This window comes from Mustela lutreola, chromosome 4 (genome assembly GCF_030435805.1).
Source record: "Mustela lutreola isolate mMusLut2 chromosome 4, mMusLut2.pri, whole genome shotgun sequence".
NCBI classification, from domain to species: domain Eukaryota; kingdom Metazoa; phylum Chordata; class Mammalia; order Carnivora; family Mustelidae; genus Mustela; species Mustela lutreola.
Window position 1 is genome coordinate 11,458,278 of NC_081293.1, and position 22,411 is coordinate 11,480,688.

General features: G+C 58.3%; 1 protein-coding gene across 1 annotated transcript in view; it reads right to left on the reverse strand.

The window, feature by feature from the left end:
* Nucleotides 1-551: 551 nt before the first annotated feature.
* The window catches only part of GRK5 (G protein-coupled receptor kinase 5), a 209,569-nt gene continuing 187,709 nt past the window's right edge, over nt 552-22,411 (reverse strand). The window contains exons 8-16 of the mRNA XM_059173046.1: nt 21,474-21,614; nt 18,783-18,973; nt 16,351-16,388; nt 14,490-14,579; nt 12,949-13,157; nt 8,635-8,772; nt 7,715-7,852; nt 7,038-7,169; nt 552-5,043 (exon numbers count right to left, since the gene is read on the reverse strand). Of these exons, the coding sequence (XP_059029029.1) occupies nt 4,945-5,043; nt 7,038-7,169; nt 7,715-7,852; nt 8,635-8,772; nt 12,949-13,157; nt 14,490-14,579; nt 16,351-16,388; nt 18,783-18,973; nt 21,474-21,614 (1,176 nt within the window). The 3' untranslated portion in view covers nt 552-4,944. The remainder of the gene's footprint in view (nt 5,044-7,037; nt 7,170-7,714; nt 7,853-8,634; nt 8,773-12,948; nt 13,158-14,489; nt 14,580-16,350; nt 16,389-18,782; nt 18,974-21,473; nt 21,615-22,411) is intronic.

Below are 22,411 nucleotides of genomic sequence, written 5' to 3' on the forward strand. Positions count from 1 at the left end.
GGGGTAGCGGCCTGAGCCTCCTGCGGATGCCCGCCTTGGACCTTTCCTGGAAATGAGAGTTGGAGACCATTTCGGTGCCTGCCCTTACCAAATCCACAGCGGCCTGGAGTGACAGGAGGGAAGGGGCCGGAGAGGTGGACGCAGCGAAGGGAGGGCGCCCCCTGCCCCCTGCCCCTGCCCCCTGCGGCCTGGGAAGAGCTCAAAGTTGCCGGGCAGAGGGGTGTAAATGGTGGGTGGGCTGGTGATATGGGGCTGGAATTTCTCAGACCGTACGTGCCAGGAGGATGGTGGTTTCTACCTGCTGGGCAGGCTGGCTCAGGCAGTGGAGGTTTCTGGAAGGCAGGGAGACGGTCCTGGAGAGAGCCCCTGTGATGGGACCCCTGGGTTAGAGGTTTGGAGCTCAACTTTTCCCCCAGTGAACTCTCTCTCGTGGTCAGGGGGAGGTCCGGGGGGCTTCGGGTGGGGCCAAACCGTAAAAGGTTAAGCAGGACAACAAGTGCTGACCTCCTGGGGAAAACAGCCGTGCGCAGACAGAAAGGCATGCAACGCTATTTTCATTAAGGAATTTATTTCTCTTAAAAAAAACAACAACAGTGGTTTGATCTAGATACAGCAGCACAGTGACCTATTAGACGGAACGTACAAAGATTCAGAGCAGCAGAACAAAAGCCGCTATCTTCAGGAATGACCTCCAAAATGGAACTATTTTCTTTCAGCATCAGTGTGAAAATTTCCCTGAAAAAAAAAAAAAAATAGAAACCTTTGGATACTAGGATTATTACTGTAACACTACCAACAGCCACTAAGCTCTTCTACTTGAGAACATTTGCTTTTGATCTATTACAAAAATGACTTATTGACGGACTGGAGAAAGACCTCTAGATTCTTCTTTTAGGAAGTGTCTTTCTGTCCTGGGGAGAGCTAGCTTTTCAAGTGTTTGGACCACTGTCCACAGCACGAGACCAGCGGAGAACCCGGCCCGCACAGAGCAGGCTCTAACAGGCACAGCCCGGTCTTCCAAAGCCCATGGGCGAGGGGCCTCTGGGGGCGAGGCTGCCCTGTCCTGGTCCCTTGTGACAGAAGTGAACTCTCTGCCGGTCAGGACTCAACTCTGTTGCTTCAGAATGCACCGCGAGGTCACACTCCTTCTCTTTCCAACAGAGGCTGTGAGGTGAGGATGTCCTGTCTCAGAGGGTGGGGCTGGGAGGGCAGGAGAGCCCGAGGTTGTCCTTGGACGGTGCAGGTGATCGCAGGGACCTGGGAGCATGCAGCAGCCCAAGAGGAGGGCCGATGTCCCCCAATTAGCCCTTCCTCTTCATCTAGGGTCAGGGGGAGGGTGGGAGCCTCCTGGTTGTCCGTGAGGCCGCCAGTCCCTTTGGCCCAGCCTGGGATGCCAGGCACAAGGAGGCAGTGGTGCTCCCTCCAAAGCGAGGTCTGGGTCAGCGGCTCACTTGGGAGGGTCAGTGGGAAGCCGATGCCCCGAGCCTTCCAGGAACGGACGGGGTGTAGAAGAGTGGCAAGGAGCTTCGATGGCGGGCCGGGCTCCTTGGGGGGCACGGAGACCTTGGCCACTTCAAGGGCATGACCTGCATGTCGTTGCGGCTCCCTGGGCTCGCGGGCAGCTGGCCGCAGCCGGTCGTGACTTTGATGCCAAGGCGGCGTCCACACGTGTCCCCAGAACGCCTGTGTCCTGGCAGGCTACTGTCAAGTGTGCATAAAACCCAGATACCCTGCTCTCTCCCACGCGGCTTGCCCCTCAAGACTGAGGATTTGCAAAGAGCAGCGCATTGCAGGGCCCGAGCCTCCTGGGGCCTCTTGAGACGCAGCAAAGCTCAGCAGCTATGCCCGTGAGCAGTTCTCGAAAGTTCACGGTTTAAAGAGTGATTTTCCCGGCCTAGAAGAGTCGAGAATGGGTGACATGGGATGGGGAGGCCTTCCCCGTGAAGGCAGGGCTCAGGCGTTGGTGATACTGTAGGTGATCTTATGGGAGTGCCCCCCCGGGGGGCTCTATAAACATTTGTCGTCATGGTGCTTGTGGCAGAGATCACCCCTGTCCCACTGGAGACAGCAGCTTGTCTCCTGAAAAGTGGAAGCAGAGATGTTTCTGTAGGGCCCTGCCTCTCCCCTCAAAGGCACAAGGTCAGCGAACATCCGGTGAGGGAAACGTCACACTTGGAGAAAGAGAGGCCCTTCTGTGAAGAGCTCAAATGCTGGGGAGAAAAAAAAAAGATCCATTCACTGCCCAAACATGCCTCATCCCAGACAAGAGGATAGGGAGAAAGGTGGGGTTTATTCGGTTGTTTTCCTGATTTAAAAATATCTTTTAAAAATGCAGCTGTAGGAGACAAGTTAGAGGAGAAGCTGGGGCAGGGGCAGGACCTTGGGAGTCTTGGGGACTGGGGCACTTGGTGGAAAGGAGGCTGATTTTCAGGCATTGTTCTAAATAATGACTTCCCTTCTCTTGCAGGAAATGAAGGTCCAAAAGGAATGGGTCCAAAAGGAACGGGAGGGGACAGCGAGACGGTGGCTGCGGCACCCCAGCCTAGGGCATGTGCTGGGGACAGGCCGCAAAGGCAAAGGAAGACCCTTGTCATTTAAGAGGCCCACGGAGGCCTGTGCGTTAGCCTCGCTCCAGCTCCGGGATGCAGAAACACACGGAACAGTCTGATGTTTTCCTTCTTGCTCCTTGAGGATTCTGCGCTGCCGACGGCCAGCGTGGGGCTCGGAGGCGTGAAGAGAGACGCTCCTCAACACCATTCGGTAAGCGCGCAGCTGCTGTGAGCTGGGCAAAAGGAAGGAGGGAGGGTGGGAGCTTGGGCTGGTGACCGTCCCAGGAAGATGACTGTCCCTTCCATCGAGAAAGGAGGGTCAGCAGGAGCTTGATCTTAAAATACTGGTCAAGGAGCTTTCCACTTTCTTGGCAAAAACAAGTATGGCTGTTTGCGTTTACCTCGTACGCAGTCCAGGAAAGGAAACAGAAGCAGCCTCGTGAGGCCAGAGCTGGTCTTGAAGAAATGAATTCTGCACGTTGGAAGGATCCTCGGGGAGCCCAGCTGTTGTTTCTCTGCCGTGTGTTTGTCGAGTGACCTAAAACGGTCGGTCCCAAAGGCGGCCCCTCTCCGGCGGTGAGCTCCAGGCCCCAGTGGCCGCCCGAGGGAGGAGCACGGACACAGGACAGGAGGCTGCCACGCCGGCTACGCTCTCCTCCCTCAAAGCTCGTGCTCCAAGCTGCCCAGGTCACAGGAAGAAATCGTTTTGGGAGAGTTGCGTCCAAAGCCCCAGTGAAGCTAAGGCAGCAGTGCCCTTCCTTGAGAGTATGTTAGAATGTTCTGGAGTGTTTCTTAAAGATGCAGATTCCTGGGCCCTACTCCCAGAGAATCCATTCCATAGGTCTGGGGTGGAAGCCAGGAATCAGCATTTTGACCAGTGCAAGTAGCGCAGGACCCACACTGGGAGGAGCCCTGGCAATGGTGGGCAGCCGACACCTGCTCTGAGTGAGGCTGACTCGATTGCCACGGACTCAGCCAGGCAGGGGAGCAGGGGGGTCAACCACTCTCCCTCCGCTAGGGCAGGGGGGAGGTGACACTTTGTGGAGCCAACAGGCCAGTGGCTCCTTGGTGCTGGTTGGCCATGCTCCGAGGGCCTGGGGACTGCCCTCAGAAGACCCTGGTCTGGGAAGGCCACCCAGTCCTCCTGGGGGCTATTTGCACCTGCAGTTTTGAGATGCCCTGTTAGAGCTTGCCGTTGTCTCACCTCTCCCAAGAAGGGACAGTGAGTGTGTCTTGGGCTTCTGTGGTACCCCGGCCCTCTCCTCAGCCACGCCACTGCTTGGAGAGCCAATCCCACCCATGCCTCCTAGGCCAGGGAATCTGTGGGGCCTTGGGATGCTCTCCAGACCCTGTGACCCTGTTAACGCTTAAGGAATGCACTTGAAGTCCCTGGGCAAGCCTCCCTCCCCTCTACGGACTCATTCAACAGGACCCCCCGACCCCCTCTCACTGATGCCTCCCTGGGCCACGGGATTCAGGAGAGCTGGGGTTCCCTGACTACTCCTTGTCATCGAGATGCATCCCTTTAAAAATGGAATAAAACAAAAATCCCCAAAAGCAAGCATCTTGAGAACATACAGGTTGTAGCCATCAGAACCTGTTTGAAAGAAAGAGGCCCAGCTCTGTGCGCCTTCCAGAAGGAAGAGGAGGCCAAGGCCGGAGAAACACAGGCACCGTGTGCCTCTAAAGGAAACATGAGCATTGGCCCCAGGTGACTCCAGAGACCCCATGGGGAACACTCTGATGGGGCCGAAGTCCCCAGTGTGTCTGGAGCACCTAATTCGGGTTGTTCTAAGCCAACAGCATGGTGACATCAACGTGAAGGAAAGGCTACAGAGATGGATACAACCAATCCTTTAAAGGTGGAATGTGAATCATTTTCTACATTTAATAAAAACATTTCTCATTTGAGGCTCTGGAAGTCTTGAGTCACATTTTTTTTTGGTAACCCCTCCCCGCCCCCCACCCTGCCCACTCTAAAATGTCTTAAAACACATGGCTTAACAGTGGCTGCACAGAAAATATACACCCTCCGAGTCTGACTTTCATTTAAATACAAATATACAAAATGTAAACTGAGACGATAGAGAAATTTACAAAACTTTTCTTTAAAAATAATAAAGACAAAATTCAGTTCTAGGTATGACGCTATCGAACTACGTGCAAGTTGTCGTATCCGGCTGGATTTCTATTGCAATGTTCCACGTCGGCTTGAGGGCCACCTCTGGAGACAGACCTGAGTGGAAATCTCTTTGAGAAACCTGGAGGCTCTGCGTCGAGGAGGTGGGTGGCCTCCTTCCCCGGCTCCTGGAGAGCTCCCCCCGTCCACCAGTTCTGCTTCTAAGGACAAGGGTCTAGGCTGGTCCCACCGCGGACTTCAAGGCCAGAGCTCCAACTAGCTGCTTCCGGTGGAGTTTGAACTGACATGGTTTGAATTTATGTGGTGGTTAAAACTGGTCTTGGGATTGGGTGAACTCTTGGAATTGTTTTGATGCTGGAGGAAAGAGCGGGTGGTGGGGGAGAGAGAGAGAGAGAGAGAGAGTCAGTCCTGGTGGACGCACCGGGGCCTCTGAATCTGAAAACAGGGTCACGGTCAGGAGCTGCTGCCTTGTGCCTTCTTCCACTACAGACTCAAAGCCAGGGGCCACTCCTTGGGGCGGGGGACAGCTATGGGATTAAGAGGACCCCAAGGCAGAGAGAGGGCGGCCCCTCCTAGAATATCTATGGGTTCATTACTGTAGACCCAGGGTCTGAAACCTGTCGCTTAGCTGTGTGACCTTGAGCAAGATCCTCAATCTCTTGGCTGCCTTGCGTGCCCCGTGGGATACGAGGTGCTTCTGTACAGGGCGGGTGGAGTGTGACAGGAGGCAGGGCACAGAGAGGGCTCAGCGAGCGCCGGACCCAAGAACCAGGAGCTGCGGGTTCTTACAGACCTCCTGCTGGCCCCGGGTGCTGACCTTTCAGGAGGGCCCACAGACGATGGGGCGGGTGAGCACGGAGCCACCCAAGTGGCAGGAAGTGGCGGGGCCAGATCTGAACCCCGGGTCTGTGAGTCTCGGCACCAAGTACATGGTAGGGACCCAGCCGTGTGGAAGGGGACAGTCCTTTCTTTGGGGAGCTTCAATTTTACTCGGTGGAAGCATTCACAAGTTATATTTTTATAGTCTACCAACAGGAGTCTGTTTCGGAATGGGATGTGAAACTCACATGATGCTTTCAGATCAAACCCCAAACTTGCCCTCAGTCTGCCTTTTCTCTCCATGTGCCGATCCGTGCTCCCTGCCATTATCCCCAGATCCTTCATATGGGCTTACTAGCCGTGTGACCTTGGGCAAGTTCCTTGACCCTCCTCAGCCTCAGTTTCCCTATCTGTGAAGTGGGGTAAAGGGAGCCCATCCTGGGCTCGTGCTGCACTAGGATGCTCAAAGGGCAGGATCCCGGTCTGGCTTGCCGGTGCATCTCAGACCCTAAGGAAACAGCCTTGCACGCAGGGGCACTCGCTCCATACTGGCTGATCGACTGGACGGCTGAATTAAGGCCCAGGCTTTTGTGGAGAGTAAGAGAAGCCCTCAGAAAGCACTCGGTGCAGAGGGAGCTCCACAGCAGAGCACCAGCAACAGTCACCCCCAACCTCTATCAGGCTGGGGGCCTGGGGACCCGAGCGGTACTGCCTCTCCTCCTTCACCATCTTGGGGAGAGGGTCGGCTCCTTGGGGGTTGGAGTCAGGGCCAGATTGGGGGGTGTGTGTAAATAATGGAGACTCCCAGCCAGTTGGATGGACACAGTGGGGCCAAGCCTTCTGCAAGGCCCAGGCCAGGAGGGGGGCGCTGTTCTGGCCGCCTTGGGCAAGGGGGATGAGGTGAGGGCCTCAGTGGGCTCTCACAGGCCTGCGGGGACATTTCTTCCATCTGGCCTACGCGAAACCCTCAATCCAGGGACAGGCTCTGAGGAAGAATGCCTTTTCCTAAGGGCAAAGTCTCCTGGGGCTGCCAGCTGGAGGCCACAGTGTCCACCTTGGGGGTCCTGTTGCAGGAGCCATGAGGTTCTGCAGGGACCTCCTCTCTGAGACCCGTTCTGCCTTCCCATTGTCACGTGCCATTGTCACCTACAGAACTTGAGTCTTTACAAGGGCCGGAGAGGGCAGCAGTTCTCCGTTGGGGAGAATTCACTCCCAGAGGACATGGGGCCAGGTCTGGAGACATTTCTGATTAGTCGGGTTGGGGGGAGGTTACTGATGCCTGGTGGGCACAGGCCACGGAGGCAGCCCCCACAACGAGAACATACCCTGGTCATCCGCAGTGCCGAGGCCCAGGCCCCTCGGTGAGCGATGAGCTTTGGGCTGGCCCTGCCCCTTCCACCCGCGGATCCCCTCACTGGGCGGGGCCCCACACGTAGGGAGGCCACCGGTCCAGTGTCAGGGAGGTACCTGGGCCCAGGCTGTCCAGGGCCCGACGCAGGCCAGCCGGGCGCGGAGGGGGCGACTCTCACCTGACGCTTGAAGATTCTCTGGAGCAGCCCTTTCTTCGGCGGCTCTGGAGGGTGGCTTCTGTTCAGGTCCGCTGAGAGGGTACCGTTGGGTCCAAACACGTTCAACTCCTTAAAGCACTCGGTTTCTATCATCTGGGGAAGCAGGGGCAGGGCGCGTGAGGGGCCACGTTAGTCACCGGGGCTGGGCGAGAGTCCCAGCGACCGCCACGGGCCCTGAGCCTGCGCCCAATAGGCCCTCCACCTGCCCCGCGTCCTTCAGGGGCCCGGGTCCAGACCGCTCCCCGCCTGCCACGGCCTGTGCCCCGTCGGCCTCCCCCAGCTGCCTCCACCGACGGGGGTGTCTCGCCGTCCAGCCGCCAAACCCACGCCTCATCTCCCTCTTCACCCCCCTCCAAGCCCAGGTCACCCACGTGCTCTGCGCCCTGCCCCTTGTCGGGTCCCCTGCCCTCCCCTGCCCCACGACGTCCATCCCGTGGAAGCACACGGGCTTCCCTCCGCTCCAGCCCCAGTCCCTGTTCTCTCTCCAGCCAGAGCTCCCACGCCAGTCAGCTGGGCAGCCACGTCCGTCCCGCCTCCTCTCCCTCTTCCGAAGCCCACGCCACCGGCGCCGTGGTCGGGCCTTGTCCTCCCGGCCCAGTGGCCCCCTGCAGGGTGCTGACGGCCACCACCCCGCTCACCTCACTCTGCCATGGGATGGGCACGGAGCCCGTGGAGAACTTGGAGTAGAAGTCATCGTCCGTGTGGTCCAGGTTGACGCCTTTCACGGTGGAGAACTGCTCGATGTCCAGCACGTCCTTGCAGTACACGGCGCGGGGCTGCGGGCAGAGCGCTCGCTTAGTCACACCTGGTGGCCCCAGCCTCGGGTGCTGAGGCGGGGCAGGGGGGTGCCTTTCCGGGGACTGTGCTGCTCTCACAGATCTGCCAAGGGGCTCCTTCCTGCTGTCACCCGCATGCCGGCTGCTGGTCACCCCTCTCTCCAGACGGTGACGGAACACGGCCTCTGACCTCACATTCTTCCGCACCTCCGGGGATGCCCACTCCCCCAGCAGACTGTTTCCCCGGAGCCCACAGGCTCAGGATTTCCAAGCATCTCCATGGGAATGAGGGCAGCCACAGCTGGGGCCTCTGGCCCATCCTCCACAGACAGAAGGGATGCCAGGGGCTCAGGGCCACAGAGCCACGTGGCCCAGGGAGGACCTCCCGCCCTTCGCACACCGCTGGGCACCTGGGCTCTATGGCTGGACAGTCCTGGCCTGGGCTCCCAGCTGTGGTGCTTGGAAACTCTGGGAAAGTCACACACCCCCTTGTAGGCCTCAGTCTCCTCACCTGCAAAGTGGGGACAATAGACACACACACACACACACACACACACACACACACACACACGCACACACACACGCACCTATGCGTGCGGCTGACAGCAGTGCCTGCCACGGAGCCGGGCCCCAGAAGCGCGAGCTGCCGCGGGTACAGCACGCATACCCGCCATCCTCCCACGCCCCCTGGCCCTGTCCTCCTGGAGCTCAAGGATGCACGCAGTCAAGGTCGTGAGTGGGTGCACAGGCTCAGCCTAGGCTTGGGGTGGGGGGCTACTCACGTCTGGGATGAAGGGAGGGTCCAACATCCCGGCTTCTAAGCGCTTGAAATTCATGTTCCTGAAGAAGGGGTGTCTCTTGACCTCCGAAGCCCCCTCCTCCTGGCAGCCCAATCTCTGCTTTGCATCCTTGGTGAGCAGCTGTGACAAGAGAGCCCGGAGAGGGTCATGCCTGGTGGGCCTTTCCTCCTGCTGAAGGCCACAAGGAGCTTGGGGCTTCGAGCACTGTGGCCATGTCTCTCACGAGTGTTCCCCCTCCAGGCTCTGCAGTGCCCACATCACCCCAGGCACCCAGGGTGGTCTCACACTGGCGCTGGGCTCGGATGCCTGGGGCCTGCGGGACAGCAGGAGTCGCGTCCGCTCTCGCCAAGGTGGCATGCCCGTCTCTGCAGGCCTCCCTTGCTCGTTTACTCAACTCCTAAGTACTCTGCAGACGTGTTCCTGGTTGGCGCACACCACTGCGCCGAGAGGGAGGAGGGGCACCGATCAGGACCATACAGGGACGACACCACGGCGGCAGGGGAACACAACCTGGCGGCCAGTTTGGTGGGGGGGTGGGGGGCTGGCTGGAGGCTTCCCAGGGAAAGGGTGTTTGCAACAGGCTTCCCAGAGTGGGGGGTGGGGAAGGCATCAGGGGAGGGTCTGTGCTAGCAAGGGCAGGGCGGGCCTGTGAGTCTGGGTGAAGGACGAGAACGTGGGGACAGCTCAGGGCGAAGGGGGGGCTGGGTGCGGGCTGGGGGCGGGCTGGGGAGGCTGCAGGAGGGTCCTGAAAGCCAGGTCAGGAGGGTTTTGATCTGGAGGTAGTGGGGAGACGGACAGTCAGGATGGAAGTGTCCTGGTCAGAACCCAGAGGTGGGAAGGTTCCTAGGAGAGGAGGAGGCTGCAGAAGCAACCAGCCAGGCCCCAGGCCTAAAGGTGTGAATGAGGCCGGGAGGCTGGCAGGAGTGAAGGGGGTGCTGGGGGTGCTGGGAAAGGGGTAAGATGGGGCCGGCTGTGAAGCCGGGGGACCACCACCGACCAGCAGGCATCCAGTGGTCAGGTGACCCCACCTGTGCTTCTCTCTTCCCTGCCTCACTGAGCACGGCGCCTGTATGCTGTTGGAAACCCCTGCTTGCTTTGAGACTGAAATCAAGGCGGACGGCCTGCACCCCAGAGGGGGTCCAGCCCTCTCCTCCTCCAGGACCCCGGCACCCGCTGTGTGCTTTCCGTCCACACGCACTTGCTGCCCGCCGTGTGGGCTGGGCCGTGGTGGACAGCCAGTGCGCAGGTGGGCCTCCCGGGGCTCGTGGTCCAGAGGGAGAGACTTGCAAGAACCATTCCCCGGCCCCCCACTCCCCTTCAAACAAAGGAGTCAAAGGTGGCAGGAGGGCAAGCACTAGGTCACAGCCTAGAAAGGACGGAGCCCTGAGAGCTGCTGTCAGCTGTGGTCCAGCGACCCCCCACCCCCACCCCAGGCCGGTTCTGCCCAGAGAGTGGTGGCTCGAGGCCTCAGCCTCTCTTCGCCAGGCTTTCTTCCTTTCCACAAAGGCTCCAGGAATCAGCTCTGCTGGGCCAGGCTCCTCCTTGTTCTGAGCAATCCCAAAGAGGCGAGTCTCCTTGGGAAGAGGCTGGACCTCCCAGCCGTAGACCCCAGAGCCCGCACGGGCCAGGCAGAAGACACAAATAAGGACACTAAAGGCCAAGTGGGCGGGCTGGGCTGTGCCAAGCTACGCAGCAGTTCCTGCTAGGGCCCAGGGCTGAAATCCAAGCTTTTATGTGAAATCTCTCCAGTTTTAAATCTTGGCAACGAACCCACTATTCACCTCTTTCTACAACACCACACAGGCTGAACATCCACCAACACGCTGCCCGTTTGCAACTCTGGTATCAAGTGGACACCGGGAGAAGCAAGTGGGAGAGGTGGGGGGAGCTGGGCGAGTGGCACAGGCAGGGCGGGCTTCCTGGAGGAGGAGAAGGGGTAAGCTGGGAGGCCGGTGAGGCTGAGATGGCTGAAGGGCCAGTGCTGGGACTCAGCAGGGACCTACAGGAGGTCTGGGCCTAGGGACTGGACCAAGGGCCAGGGCAGTGACATGCATGAATTTCTGGACATCAGGGGCAATGGAAAGGATCTTGTGGCTGCCAAGATGGAATGGGGGAAGGAGCTGGCGGCCAGGGACCAGCTTCCTTGTGGTCTGTGGAGTAGCCTTCTCAGACAGGCTGGGCTGGAGCTGCCAGAGTCTGGAAACTGGTCCATGCACCCCGAGCCTTCATGGTTTCCTCAGAGTCAGGCCCTGTCCTGAGCTGGCACCTCCTGGAGGGGACAGGGCCACCCTAGCTGCCAGACAGGCTGTGGAGAGGGGTGCCGGAAGCCCAAGGCTAGAATCCTAAGACCTGATGGGCATTTGTAATAAGAGGAAGCAAGGCCAGGGGTCCTTGTCTGTTCTTCCAGCGGAGAAAGATGAGGGGACACTGGTTTGACACTTGACACCCATGGGCCAAGGTTGGTCCAGAGCCTCAGGCTCAGCTTACCGCCTTTCCCTTGGTGGCCACCAGGGGGCAGCAGAGGGCCAGCAGTGCCCCTGGTCCTGGAGCCCCAAAGCTGGGCACCAAGGACGATGACAGCGGGCAGGGACGGGCCCTCCAAGTCTCTGCCCTCTATGTCATGTCTCATGTCCTGCTGCCGCTGCTCTGCTTCTCTGAGTCCCCAACCCTGACCTGGGGCATGGTGATGCTCTGACCATGGCTGATGACTTTCTTCTTCCCTCCTCCCAGTCTGGTCCCACTGGATAGACACCTTGCCTCCATAACCAAGTATTATTGGCAGCCCCAACCCCAGTTTTCAAACACCCTTAGGACCCCGAAATTCCACCTACCTGACTTCTGCTTCACTCCTCCTGTCCCCCTCCCCGACTCCGGCTGCTGTGACTCCCTGGATTTCTGGGAGCCCTGCGCGTGCGGGCAGGTGCAGCCAGCCCCTGGCCCTGTGGTTTGGGTGGCTGTCTGCATGCACACGCGCCATCCCTCCTTAGGTCTCCCACACACCTAAGTGGCAGATCTAGACTCCTCTCCTTTGGAAGTGGTCAAACGGTAGCTCTTGCCCCAAAGCCTTCTTCCCGCGGCTCTGACATCAGACCGAAGCCGGTAGGAGGAAGTGGTCAAACAGCAGATAGACGGCCCCAGGAGAGGTGCCTCCTCAGGGCAGGGAGCTATGGCCCATAGTTCTGGGCCACTAACAGGGCAGCCTTGGTTTTTCTGGAAGCAGAAGCTTTGCTGCATTAATCAGCTCCTCAGGCCTGTTCTCTATACTCCAGCTTTGTGGTTTATGTCCATGGGTCAGAGAGGAGGCAGGGAGGGCAGCCTCCAGCCTCAGCCCTGCTCATCTGCTGTTCCAGGGGCAGCAGTGCCCCAGGGAGAGGAAGTCCATGGGCTCATGGGTCCCCGGAGCTCAGGCCCCTCCTGTCCCCATGACACCAGCACTGGGTGGGCAGTGGCCTGCGGTGGGGGTACAGCACACCGGGCCCGGCATCAGAGGGAGGAGGACCCCAAGTGGACGCAGGCAGAAGTTGGGAGCCTGAGAGCCAGGCGAGAATGGAATATGGCCACCCAGCCCCAACCCCCAAAGCCTCTGGCCAGGGGTGGGCCCACCCGGGCTGAGGGGAAGAGCAGCAGGCCAGGGGTGCGCTCACTGCCAGCTTCGCTTCTGACGGCTCCTATCACTGCTTCCTCTAACCAGCTTCCCGGGCCCTGCTATCTGGCCCTGACTGCCCAGCCTGTCTAAACATCTCTCCCCACCTGCCGCCCTCCCTGTGGATGGTCAAATCCCACTACCCATAGATTCCTGTCGTATGGGACCTAAGCCAGTGTGACCAGCATTCCAAGTAGTGGAAGGAAAACTCTGTCGTAAGATGAAAAAGACTGAAAACCCCACCACCTCACCACCTGTGCTGCACCTACTGGCCTTAGCCAGTGCCCAGGGACCCAGAGTTTGAGGCTGTAGGGGGCCAAGGTCAAGGGTAAGGGATACCCCAAGATACCTTTGTGTCTTGGGGAACTGGCTGCAATCACCTCCCTTCTCCTCCGTGATGATTTCCCCCAACAAAGCTGGAGGGAGGGTGTCTTATGCAGTTCCCCTCAGTCCCCTGCCCTTGTCATGGAGTCTTCCTGCGACAACCTCGGTCCACAACGAGGACTGCTCGCTCCTCTGGCCTGGGGGCTTCCTAACTTGTGTGTCCTGACCCTGCCTGCTTCAGCCCTGTTTGCTGCTCTCGGCTGGGGCAGGAGGGGAGAGGCTACTAGACACCCGGCCCAGGGGGAGCGACTGGCTCACCAGGAGCTCACCATTTTGCAGATGGACTTGGCCTCCTCCGAGAACTTTTGGGAGTACACCTCCTCTGTCTCCAGGACCCGGCGGTCCACTTCCTCCCGCTTCACTTTCTCTTTGCGGCCCCGGAATGGTGACTGGCCCTCGATCATCTCGTAGATGAGGCAGCCCAGACCCCAGTAGTCAGGGCTCAGGCCGTATCTCTGGTTGTTCAGGACCTCTGGAGCTGTGGGCAGAGGAGAGGAGCCAGGAGGGGTAAGAGACAGCGGGTGGCAGGACAGAGCTGGGGCACAAGGGGCCAGGGCTGCCAGGCACACTGATGGAGCCTCAGCTGTCCTGCACCCAGCAGTGATGGTGCTGCTCACAGAAGGCCTGAAGCTTCATGGCAGGGACATGCTTGCCCCTGCTGACTCCTACTCGCCAACGGCCATAAACACCACCTCCCCCAGGGAGCCTGCCCTGACTGCTCTCCTCAGTGCTCCTGAAAGGCTCAGACTGTGGCTTTAGAAGCCTGACAGCAGACAGAAATGTCCCTCCCTCGAGAATCTGAGCTTCCTTATTCACTGCTGTGTCCCAGCAAGGGGTGTGACACCTGACACGGAGTAGGTGCCACAGCCATATTTATTTCTAGAAACGAGGGTGTGTCCACCCAAAGTAAAGATGATTTTAAGTTTACCCGGAATTAAAACTGCCTCTCGCTATGGCTTCCCTACTACTTCGATGAAAATATTCTAGATTAACCATCCAAGTGTGAAAAAGATAAGCTTCATGTCATCAGGCAGCTCTCAGACATTGAGAGGCAAAAGCCTGTGAGCCTGTGAGCCCGTGAGCGTACACCAGAGGCCCTGTGGGAGGCCGCAGGCAATGCCCCATGCATTGGGAGACAGACACAGGTGTCCACAAACACCGACTGCTGTGTCACCCGTCCAACCATCCACCCATCCATCAGAAGCGGCATGGGGGTGCTCACCGCTGCGTATATGGCGGTACACCCCCCACATGCTCCCAGATGACCATGCGCAGGAGGCAGCCCAGGGATGTCCTTCACTGGGAGGGGGGATTCCAGAGGACCAGAGGGAGCTCGGGTCTCTTCCTGTAGCCCTCAGGACGATGGTCCGGGAGTAAGTGTGCGAGGTGAGGGGCTTGGGGCAGGGCAGGGAGCCTAAGGCTGGTCTCTACTTAGCATCTTGCTTAGTGACATGGCACATGGTGCACTCCTTTCTGGGCCTTTCTGAGTGACTCCCTTCCTCTCAGAGCCTCTCTGAGAGTCTGCCTGCCAGCTCACCAGCGCCCCACCTTGAGCTCAGCCTCCCTTGAGCGGCACAGTATGCCAGCACTGACCTCTGACATGGAGAGCGGTTTGGCTTTGAGGCACAGGCAGGGCTGGGGTGAGGGGTTCAGAGAGCTCAGTTCAGGAAGGCTGAACCCTCGGCCCCAACACAACCCCTCCCTGGCTAGGACCTCCCACTGCCCACTGTGCCTCTACTGCTGCTCAGAGTTGCACAAAGAGGCTGGCGGCCCAAGCGGTGGGCTTGGGAGGGGCCACACCCACACTCACCCATGTAGCCGACGGTGCCCACGCGGCCACGGATCAGGTCTCCCTCAGGGATCTTCACAGCCAGGCCCAGGTCCGAGATCCGGATGTGGCCTGAGTGAGGAGAGCAGCGTCAGCAGGTGCCTGGGGTGGCTGTGTGGACCGCTCTGGGCAGGGCCACACACCTGCCGTGTGCCCCTGGGCAAGGCTCACGGACTCTTGAGTTTTTGTCTGTCTGCAAGGAGGGGTATCACCATCAGCCCCTTGGGGTGACCACAGGCCCCTTGGCGAATCCAGGCATCAGAGCACGTGGGTCAGGAAGAAAACATAAACTAGGAAAGGATGGCTGGACTTGGCTGGACAATGGCCAATGCCCTCATAAAATGCCTTCGTGGGCTTTTGGGAAGGCTGAGATCACCAAGTGTAACACACCTCGGCCTGATTCTGGGATTGCTTCGTGGGGAAAATGGGAGACTTTCCTGAAATTTTACGATTTGCCTAAGAGGAAAAATTACAAAGCAGTTTGGGAGGCAACTCCCTGTCCTGTCCTGTTGATCTTTGGAGAAACAGAGTGAAGTCGTCCGGGCCTTGGGAAGACTGAGAGATGGAACAGAGTCGGGGACTGACGCCCACAGGCTGAGACGACACAGTGCTGGAACAGAGCTCGGTCTCGCTGTTGTGTCTTATTCAGCGACCCACCCAGGCCAGGTCATGGCCACGTCTGCCCCCTCTTCCTTGTCTATGCCTGCCAGGACCCCACAGCCTGGACCCCAGCAAGGCCGAACATCAAGGACCCTTCCCACCAGGCCAGAGCTGTGTGGATTCCCTGGCTTGGCAGCCTCCAACAGACGGTGGCGGGGGGAGAAGAGAACACACAGGTTCCAGCCATTGGGCTGCAGACCGGGTTCTGAGACAGGGCACGGTTCTGACACCAGCAGGGAACATGAACCCCAGTGTGCACGAGGCAGGCCCGGGGCCCTCTGCCCACTCCTCCACATGGCAGCACCACACTCAGACCTCCCTCCAGGTCACCCACGACCTGCCTCCCTTCCTCCCTCCCCTCTGCCTGGGGCTGCCTGGTATCCGGGGTAGCTATGGGGGGAGGCCCTAGTTTCTGGTCTCAGGTCCCTACTGATACTGCTGGGTGACCTTGGCAGGTTGGCTCCTCTAAGCTTTAATCTTGTCATTTGTCAAAGGGGCCCAGGGATGCTGGCCCTGCCCCCTCTGCAGACAGGGGAAGATCGAGTCAGGTAACAGGTGTGAACACTATTTCCCTGCTGTGCAAGGTTGAAAAGCTGTGAGGGGTTACTGTAGCTGCTCTGGTTACCAGTGGGTGTGTACATGTGTGCGCACACACACGCACACACAAGCAAAAAAGCAATGGTCATGCACAAATAATACTGAACATGTCTGGAGCGGGTTGTAGCTGGTGAAAGTTTCCCTTCAAGTCATTCTGGAGCCACACCGCCGCCCCCACCCTCTGAAGCGGGCAGAGCAGGGCCCACTGCTTCCAGTTCACAGGCGAGGAAGACAGGGTGCAGGGAAGTCGTGTAGAGTTAAGTACTTGCCCAGGATCTCTGAAATTCCAGACCCCTCCATCAGTGCTCTCTTTCTCCCTGTCTCTCTCCTCCTCTCTTTTGGCCAAGCCATGCTACTTCTTCAAAAAGGAGGAGCTTTTTCTGTGCCCCTGCCTTCCTCATGCTCCCAGGAGTGGGGGAAAGGGGTGGGTACTCCCTCCTCCCCCGACTTGCCCACTGCCCTCCCACAGTCCCAGGGCTGTGCCTCTGAGAGGCTCTGCCGGAAGGCCTGCTGTTGCCTTTGGGTTGTGATGCTTATCTTGACTACACAGCAGGAAAGGGGTCTCTCAAGTTGCTCCCCAACTTACCATAATCATCGAGCAGGATATTTTCAGGTTTCAAATCTCTGAAAGGGAAAGATGGCAAGCGTGTGAGTGTGGGCATTCTGAGCAGCAGGACATGGCCACCTGGGTTGGCCTCTTTTCCTGTCTCCTTCCTACCTCTTGTCTCATGCTGTCTGGTCTCTCTCCGGATCCAGACAATCCTGGACTAACTTCCCTCCTCCCACTATCTAGAACAAATGCCGCTGTTGCCAGGCATCTTCTCGACCCTGGCGATGACTGAGAAGGGGTTAGGCAAAGGCCTGCCCTGGCTCCCATCTGCATACTGATGGCCCCAGGGCAGAGTGTGGTTCTGGCTGGCATGGTGAGAGACCCCTCCAGGGCTGGGATCACCTGGAGGTCTCAGGATGCCCTGGGATGAAGGCAGAGCAGGGCCTGGGAGTTAGTGAAGAGAATTTACTGAGAAGACTGGACCAGCTGCAGATCTGGGGCAGAGAATTGTCCAGGAGGGACCCCCTCTGGGAAGGAGACACCTGGAGCCTGGTACATCTCCCAGTCCAGCAGTGACACAAGCCTGGGAGAAAGCGCAGCAGCAAGGCACAGCTGGAGGTGGGCCCCTATCCTTCTGTCCCTGCTGTCTCTTCTCTTTGATGACCTCATCACTGTTCATAAGACTGTGCGCCCCTCCTTCACGGAGGGTGGGAGGCAGCAGAAGTGTCTGGTTTTACTAGTTTTACTAGCAGGTCCTCTCTGTGGGTAAAAGAACAGCCAGTGGGATAGCGTGTGCAACTCAGTTAGCCATTAGCATCTGGATTGAGGATGCAATTCTCAACCAACAGGCTTTGCTTATTTAACTGATGGCAGCTGTCCTCATGGGGAATGGTTACTGTGTTCAAATCCAGTGGGGCAGCCTCACTAGGTGATAATGGGTTTGTACATAGTTATTCATTACAAAATACTTCGCCCCTGTTATTTAATTGGCATTCTGTTGATGTGCTAACAATTCCAAATAAGGGCAAGAGCCGTCACCTCAGCAAGCCAGCAGCCACAGGGTTGGAAAGATAGCTAGCCGGCTAGTGGGCATGGGCCAGAACCCAAACCTGCGGAGAGCCCGCGGCAGGCAGCGGAGGCCAGGGAGGCGCTGTGGTTCTCTTCTTCACGAGATCAAGGACTAGAAGTTGGAGGCCCGCCTTTCTTTTTGTTTTAAGTGAAAAGCAATCAAGTGGGGAGTTCTTTTTTCAGCCCATAGGGAATTTTTTCTCTTCTCACTTGAATGAAAACAGAGCAAGAGCCTAAATGGAGAGATGGTGGGGGTGGTGCGTGGGGGAGAGCCAGTCATCAAGACCGTTCCTTCTTGTTTTCAAAACTGTCTTGGACTTCCCAAGATCATCTTTGCCAAGAGCTCTGCAGCAAAGGTCTTCACGTTGGGGTGTGCGTGCCCGCTGGATCTGCGGGAACCATCCAGAGGGCTTCCGTGTGCTGCCATTTTCAAGAATCCCGAAAGAAGAAAATTCAAGAATCTTCTGCCTTTCTAGATCCTCACGACACGAAAGCCCTGTCCCGGCATTCCCTGCGATCTCCCCTCCCAGTTGTCCTTTCTCCGTGGCACAGACGCCAAGTGACAGAAGAAAAGCAGGGTCCTTCCCGCTCTGTGACCTTGGTGTCCGGCTCCATGGTGTGAAATCCCCCAGGATCCCAATTAGAAAAGGGTTCTACTGATAACCATTACAGCGGCAACTCAGCGGACGTTATTTTAACACTTAGAGCCTGTGGTCAAAGGAAATTTAAAAAAAAAAAAAAATCTTATCCATCCCCGTATCGCAGGGTTGCGCGCTGATCAATGACAGACTCTGGGGGAAAATGACATTATAATAACATTCTGTGAGGATGGAAAAAAGGATGATAGGGAATCTCTTGCCTTTGAAGAATTTTCACGCATTTTTAAAATGCATAATGGTGGAAATCACTTTGCCAGAGCGATCAGATTCTACTGAATACCTTTAAAAGTGTGATGGAACTGTTCAGTTTCAGAATACTAGCCCCTATTTTAACAGATAATAAACTATTTCAGATGTTTCCGTAATGTATAAGGGCACACAGATATTCAAATTTTCTGGAGAAGGGCAGTGAGAAAAGGCTGAAGACCACTACTCGTGGAATCCATCCGGCGGGATGGAGAGGGACCGATGTCGTTCTGCTGCCTGCGCGTGTGCTGATCCCACCAAGGTCTTTCTGGAGCAGGCTCACTGCGTTTCCCGCGCGCTGGGCCGGAAGGGACGCGGGGTTTGGCCCGACTCACCCATTCTGGGGGAACATCGCCTCCTACACTTGGCCCCCAAGCAGTCCAGGGTGTGAGTCTCTATGGCAATGGCCAGGCCCCGAGTCCCAGGGCAGGGTGCCCGCCTGACCGAGGATGGGGTGGGTCCCCGGTGGCAGGACCGGACGGGGAGCCGGCTCACCTGTACACCGTGTTCTCCCGGTGGAGGTCTTCCAAGCCGCAGAGGATCTCTGCCGCGTAAAACAAGGCCCGCTCCTCCTCGAAGCCAGGGTTACCCATGTTGTAGATGTGGAACTTGAGGTCACCCCCGTTCATGATGGTTAGGACCAAGCACAGCGCGTCCTTGGTCTCGTAGGCATAGGCAAGGTTGACCTGGGAGCACAAGACAGCACGAAGGTGAGGTCCCAGCGACTGCCACCCACTTCCGCTCGTCCTCCTCAGGGTCTGTGAAGCCGGGGCGGGGGATGGGGGGAAGGGTGAGCGGGGTCCTCAGCAGCTCCATGCCACTGCCCCGCACCCCGCCAGCCTCATGGCGCCCCTGCCCACTGCCCCTCTTGCCCGAAGCAGGACACACGTCCGGATACTGTGGTTCCAGGTGAGGAGACAAAGTGTGGAGCGCAGGCTGGTACTCTGCCCTTTCAGAAAGCCTGACGGGATGGGGTCTGTGTGTTTACACAGACAAAAAAGCCTTCATGTGTCATTCAGTGAAGACTGGGTGGCCTTGCTGGCCATCCAAGAAAAGCAGGGCCCAGGTGCCTTTTGGGCTGGGGTCTCATTACCATAGGGACGCTGGGAGTGGGCTCGAGAGGTGGCCAGAGGGACTCTGTGAAGGGGAACACAATTCGGCAAAGTCTGCCTCCGCCTGCAGGACACATCTGGTCAAAGGGACCATTAACAGGAAGCACTTAGTTCCCTGCTGATGGAGACCAGCTCAAGGATGCACGGAGGACCATGGGGTTGTGGGAGACACAGCAGGGCTGGGTCCGGGGTAAGGTCTGCTGGTGGTACTTGTCCTTCTCCACATCGGGAGCCAATCCAAATGAAAGCTGGCCACTATGGACCAGGCTGGGCACAAGCGGGGCCATAACACTTGGAGGCAAAGGCCAGGAACAATGGCAGTTATTTCTGAGGAAAGGACAGAACGGGAGCTGAGCAGGAGGCCTCTGGGGACGGTGCTCAGCGCCAGCTGCCAGGCCGGCCCGCCCTCCCACACCTGCCCACAGAGACCAAGGAGGGGCTCCTGGAGGGCGCTGGGTGAACTCCCTGCTGGGGGCAGTGGACGGGGCCCAGTCGAGGGTGGTCCAGGCCCTCGAAGATGTGCCACCCCGTTTATCAGGCAGACCACCCTCTTGCCCTCTGAGTAGCACCCACTGTCACCAACCCCGGTGAGAGCCGGCACTGCCCCTTCCTGCAATGATGAGGGCTCCACGGGCAGCATCGAGGGGGGTGACCTGTGGTCCCCACTGAAAGGGGCTGGCAGCACAGAGGGAGGCTGGGGGCTGGGGGCCACCTGAGAGGAGGCCCGGAGATGCACGCTCCTGTCGGCTTTGAGCGGTGCCTTAGAAAACCACCCCTTCTGGGGAATGACAAAAACATTAGGCTGCCAGCACCTCCTGCTCTCACACAGCTGGTGGGCGTTCGACCGGCACGACACTGACAACACTGACGGAGAGCCGTTCGGGAACTGCTACCAAATGGGAAAGGCACATGGCCTCTGATGCCACAGTTCCTCCACCAGGAACCCATCCTACAGACACGCTCCTGGACGTGCACCAAAGGGACATTCAAGGCTGGACACGGCAGCCTCATTGGCAGTGTGACCTGCGCGCGGGGGTCCGTGGGGACCTGTTGTGCAGACGACGGGTTATCTCCATGCTGCATGGCAGGGAGGGGGGTGCACAGCATCAAAAACAGAGCTATGGCTGTAGGTCTGGCCACAGGAAAGGACCTCGATTCAAGAGGAGAGCACTGCAGCTTAGAGCGTCTGGTAGGACTCCACCGGCTAAAAACATCAGAAAGCCTCTTCGTGAATCCCCCAGGCTCGGACGGTTACCCGAAGAGGGAGGCTTTTGTTTGTATCTCAGACCTCTCTGTGCTGTGGGGGTTTCACCCTGTACGTGTTTTTTTATAGTGACATGTGGCAGAGGGACTGAGAGTGACCAAACACCCACATGCTCTTCCACATTTCCCTGCAGCTGGCCGGGCGCTGGCAGTGACTAGTTCTGGCCCACGGGCTGTGGGCGGGGTGAGGAATGTCCCGGCGGCTGAGGCAGCGAGGGTCCCTGGGCAAACCCGCCAGCGCACACTTGTAAGACTCTAGGTGGGCCAGCCGTAAGGTAGAGAAGGGCGGCTAGATGTGGCTGGGCTCTGTGTGCGTGACAACGGTCCTTCTTGTGTCCAGCTACTTGGCGCTGGGGGCTGGTGTGTTACCGCAGCAGAGCCCGGCCAAGACATGGTAACAAAATGAACGCAAACTAGACGGCACTCCTGTAGGATATCGACACTCGGGTCTCCCCGATGGGGAAACCAGCCTACGGGGGTCTGTGGGAACACAGCTCCTTGGCTGGGCCCGGGGCGGGCTGCTTTTTCTACTGAGGAGTTTACAAGGTGGTTCTGGAGAACAGAGGCCTTGGTCCCACACACAGAGGGTAGCCAGGCCAGTTTGAGTGACTGGAGCAAGTCAGCCACGGTTGGCCACGGGGAGCCTCGTGATGGAGGGAAGGCCTGGTCGCCTTTCCGCTGCTTCACTCTCCCACGGCGGTCCACTTCCCTACAGGCTGGGGACCTGCCACTCTGGAGGACCCCCTCTTCCCAAGGGATGGGAGCCCTGGTCACTAGAAGGGGGGCCTGGCGCTGGGCCCTGGACACTCACCACGAAGCGGCTGTTGACCCTCTCTAGGATCTGCTTCTCGTTGAGTGCCATGGACTCCCCCTTCCTTTTCTTGATCCTCTTCTTCTCCAAGCGCTTGCAGGCATACATCTTCCCCGTGGCCCGAACCTGGCAGGCACAGACCTGAGGTGCAAGAGAGAAGCCAAGGGTATGGGACAGGTGAAGGCCAACCCCAGGCTCCTCCAAGGCCGGGACGCTGGGTGGGTAGGGCTGGGAACTGATGTGCCAGAAGCCTGGCCTGAGCGTGCTCCCAGTCACAGGACCCAAGGATGCCTGGCCTTGGGCCCACGGCTGCGCCGGGCCCTGCCCTCAAGCACTGGCTTCAGTGCCTGTTGGTTCCCTCCCTCTAGCCTTCGGGGAATCCGAGCTTTTCAAGGTGCACAACCAAACATTCATGCCGCTGTTTACATAACTGGCCAAAGCCTAAAGTGCTGTCCCTCTCTCAGAGGCAACTAGAGTTTCTCTGTCCCAAGCTTCCACCCAGATGTGGCCATTGCTAACTGGGGACTTCACAGCACCAGCTGCTGGGAAGAGAGGCTTATTTGGGTGTGAGACCTCTAACAACCCTGACTTTATAATTCAGTGGAATAGGAGCCAAGCCATTTAGGTTCTTGTCTTCTTGGTTCCCCCCCTTTTTTGGTTGTGTGACCTTGGCTGGGTCATCAACCATTCTGACCCTCAGTTTTCCTCATCTCTAAAATGGGCATACCAAGGCTTGCCTCACAGACTGGGGCGATCAGATGAAGGGCAACAGCATATTAATGGCAGCATGGGGCCAAGATTCTGGGGCCCCTCATGCCCTCATTCCTCCGTCCAAAGACAGCCAAGAACGCTCACTTCTCCCTCCAGATGCCAGCCCTGAGGCTGGCTCCAAGCGCACTTCCACCCTACGGGCCCTGTGGCCAGCCGCCTTTCCCACC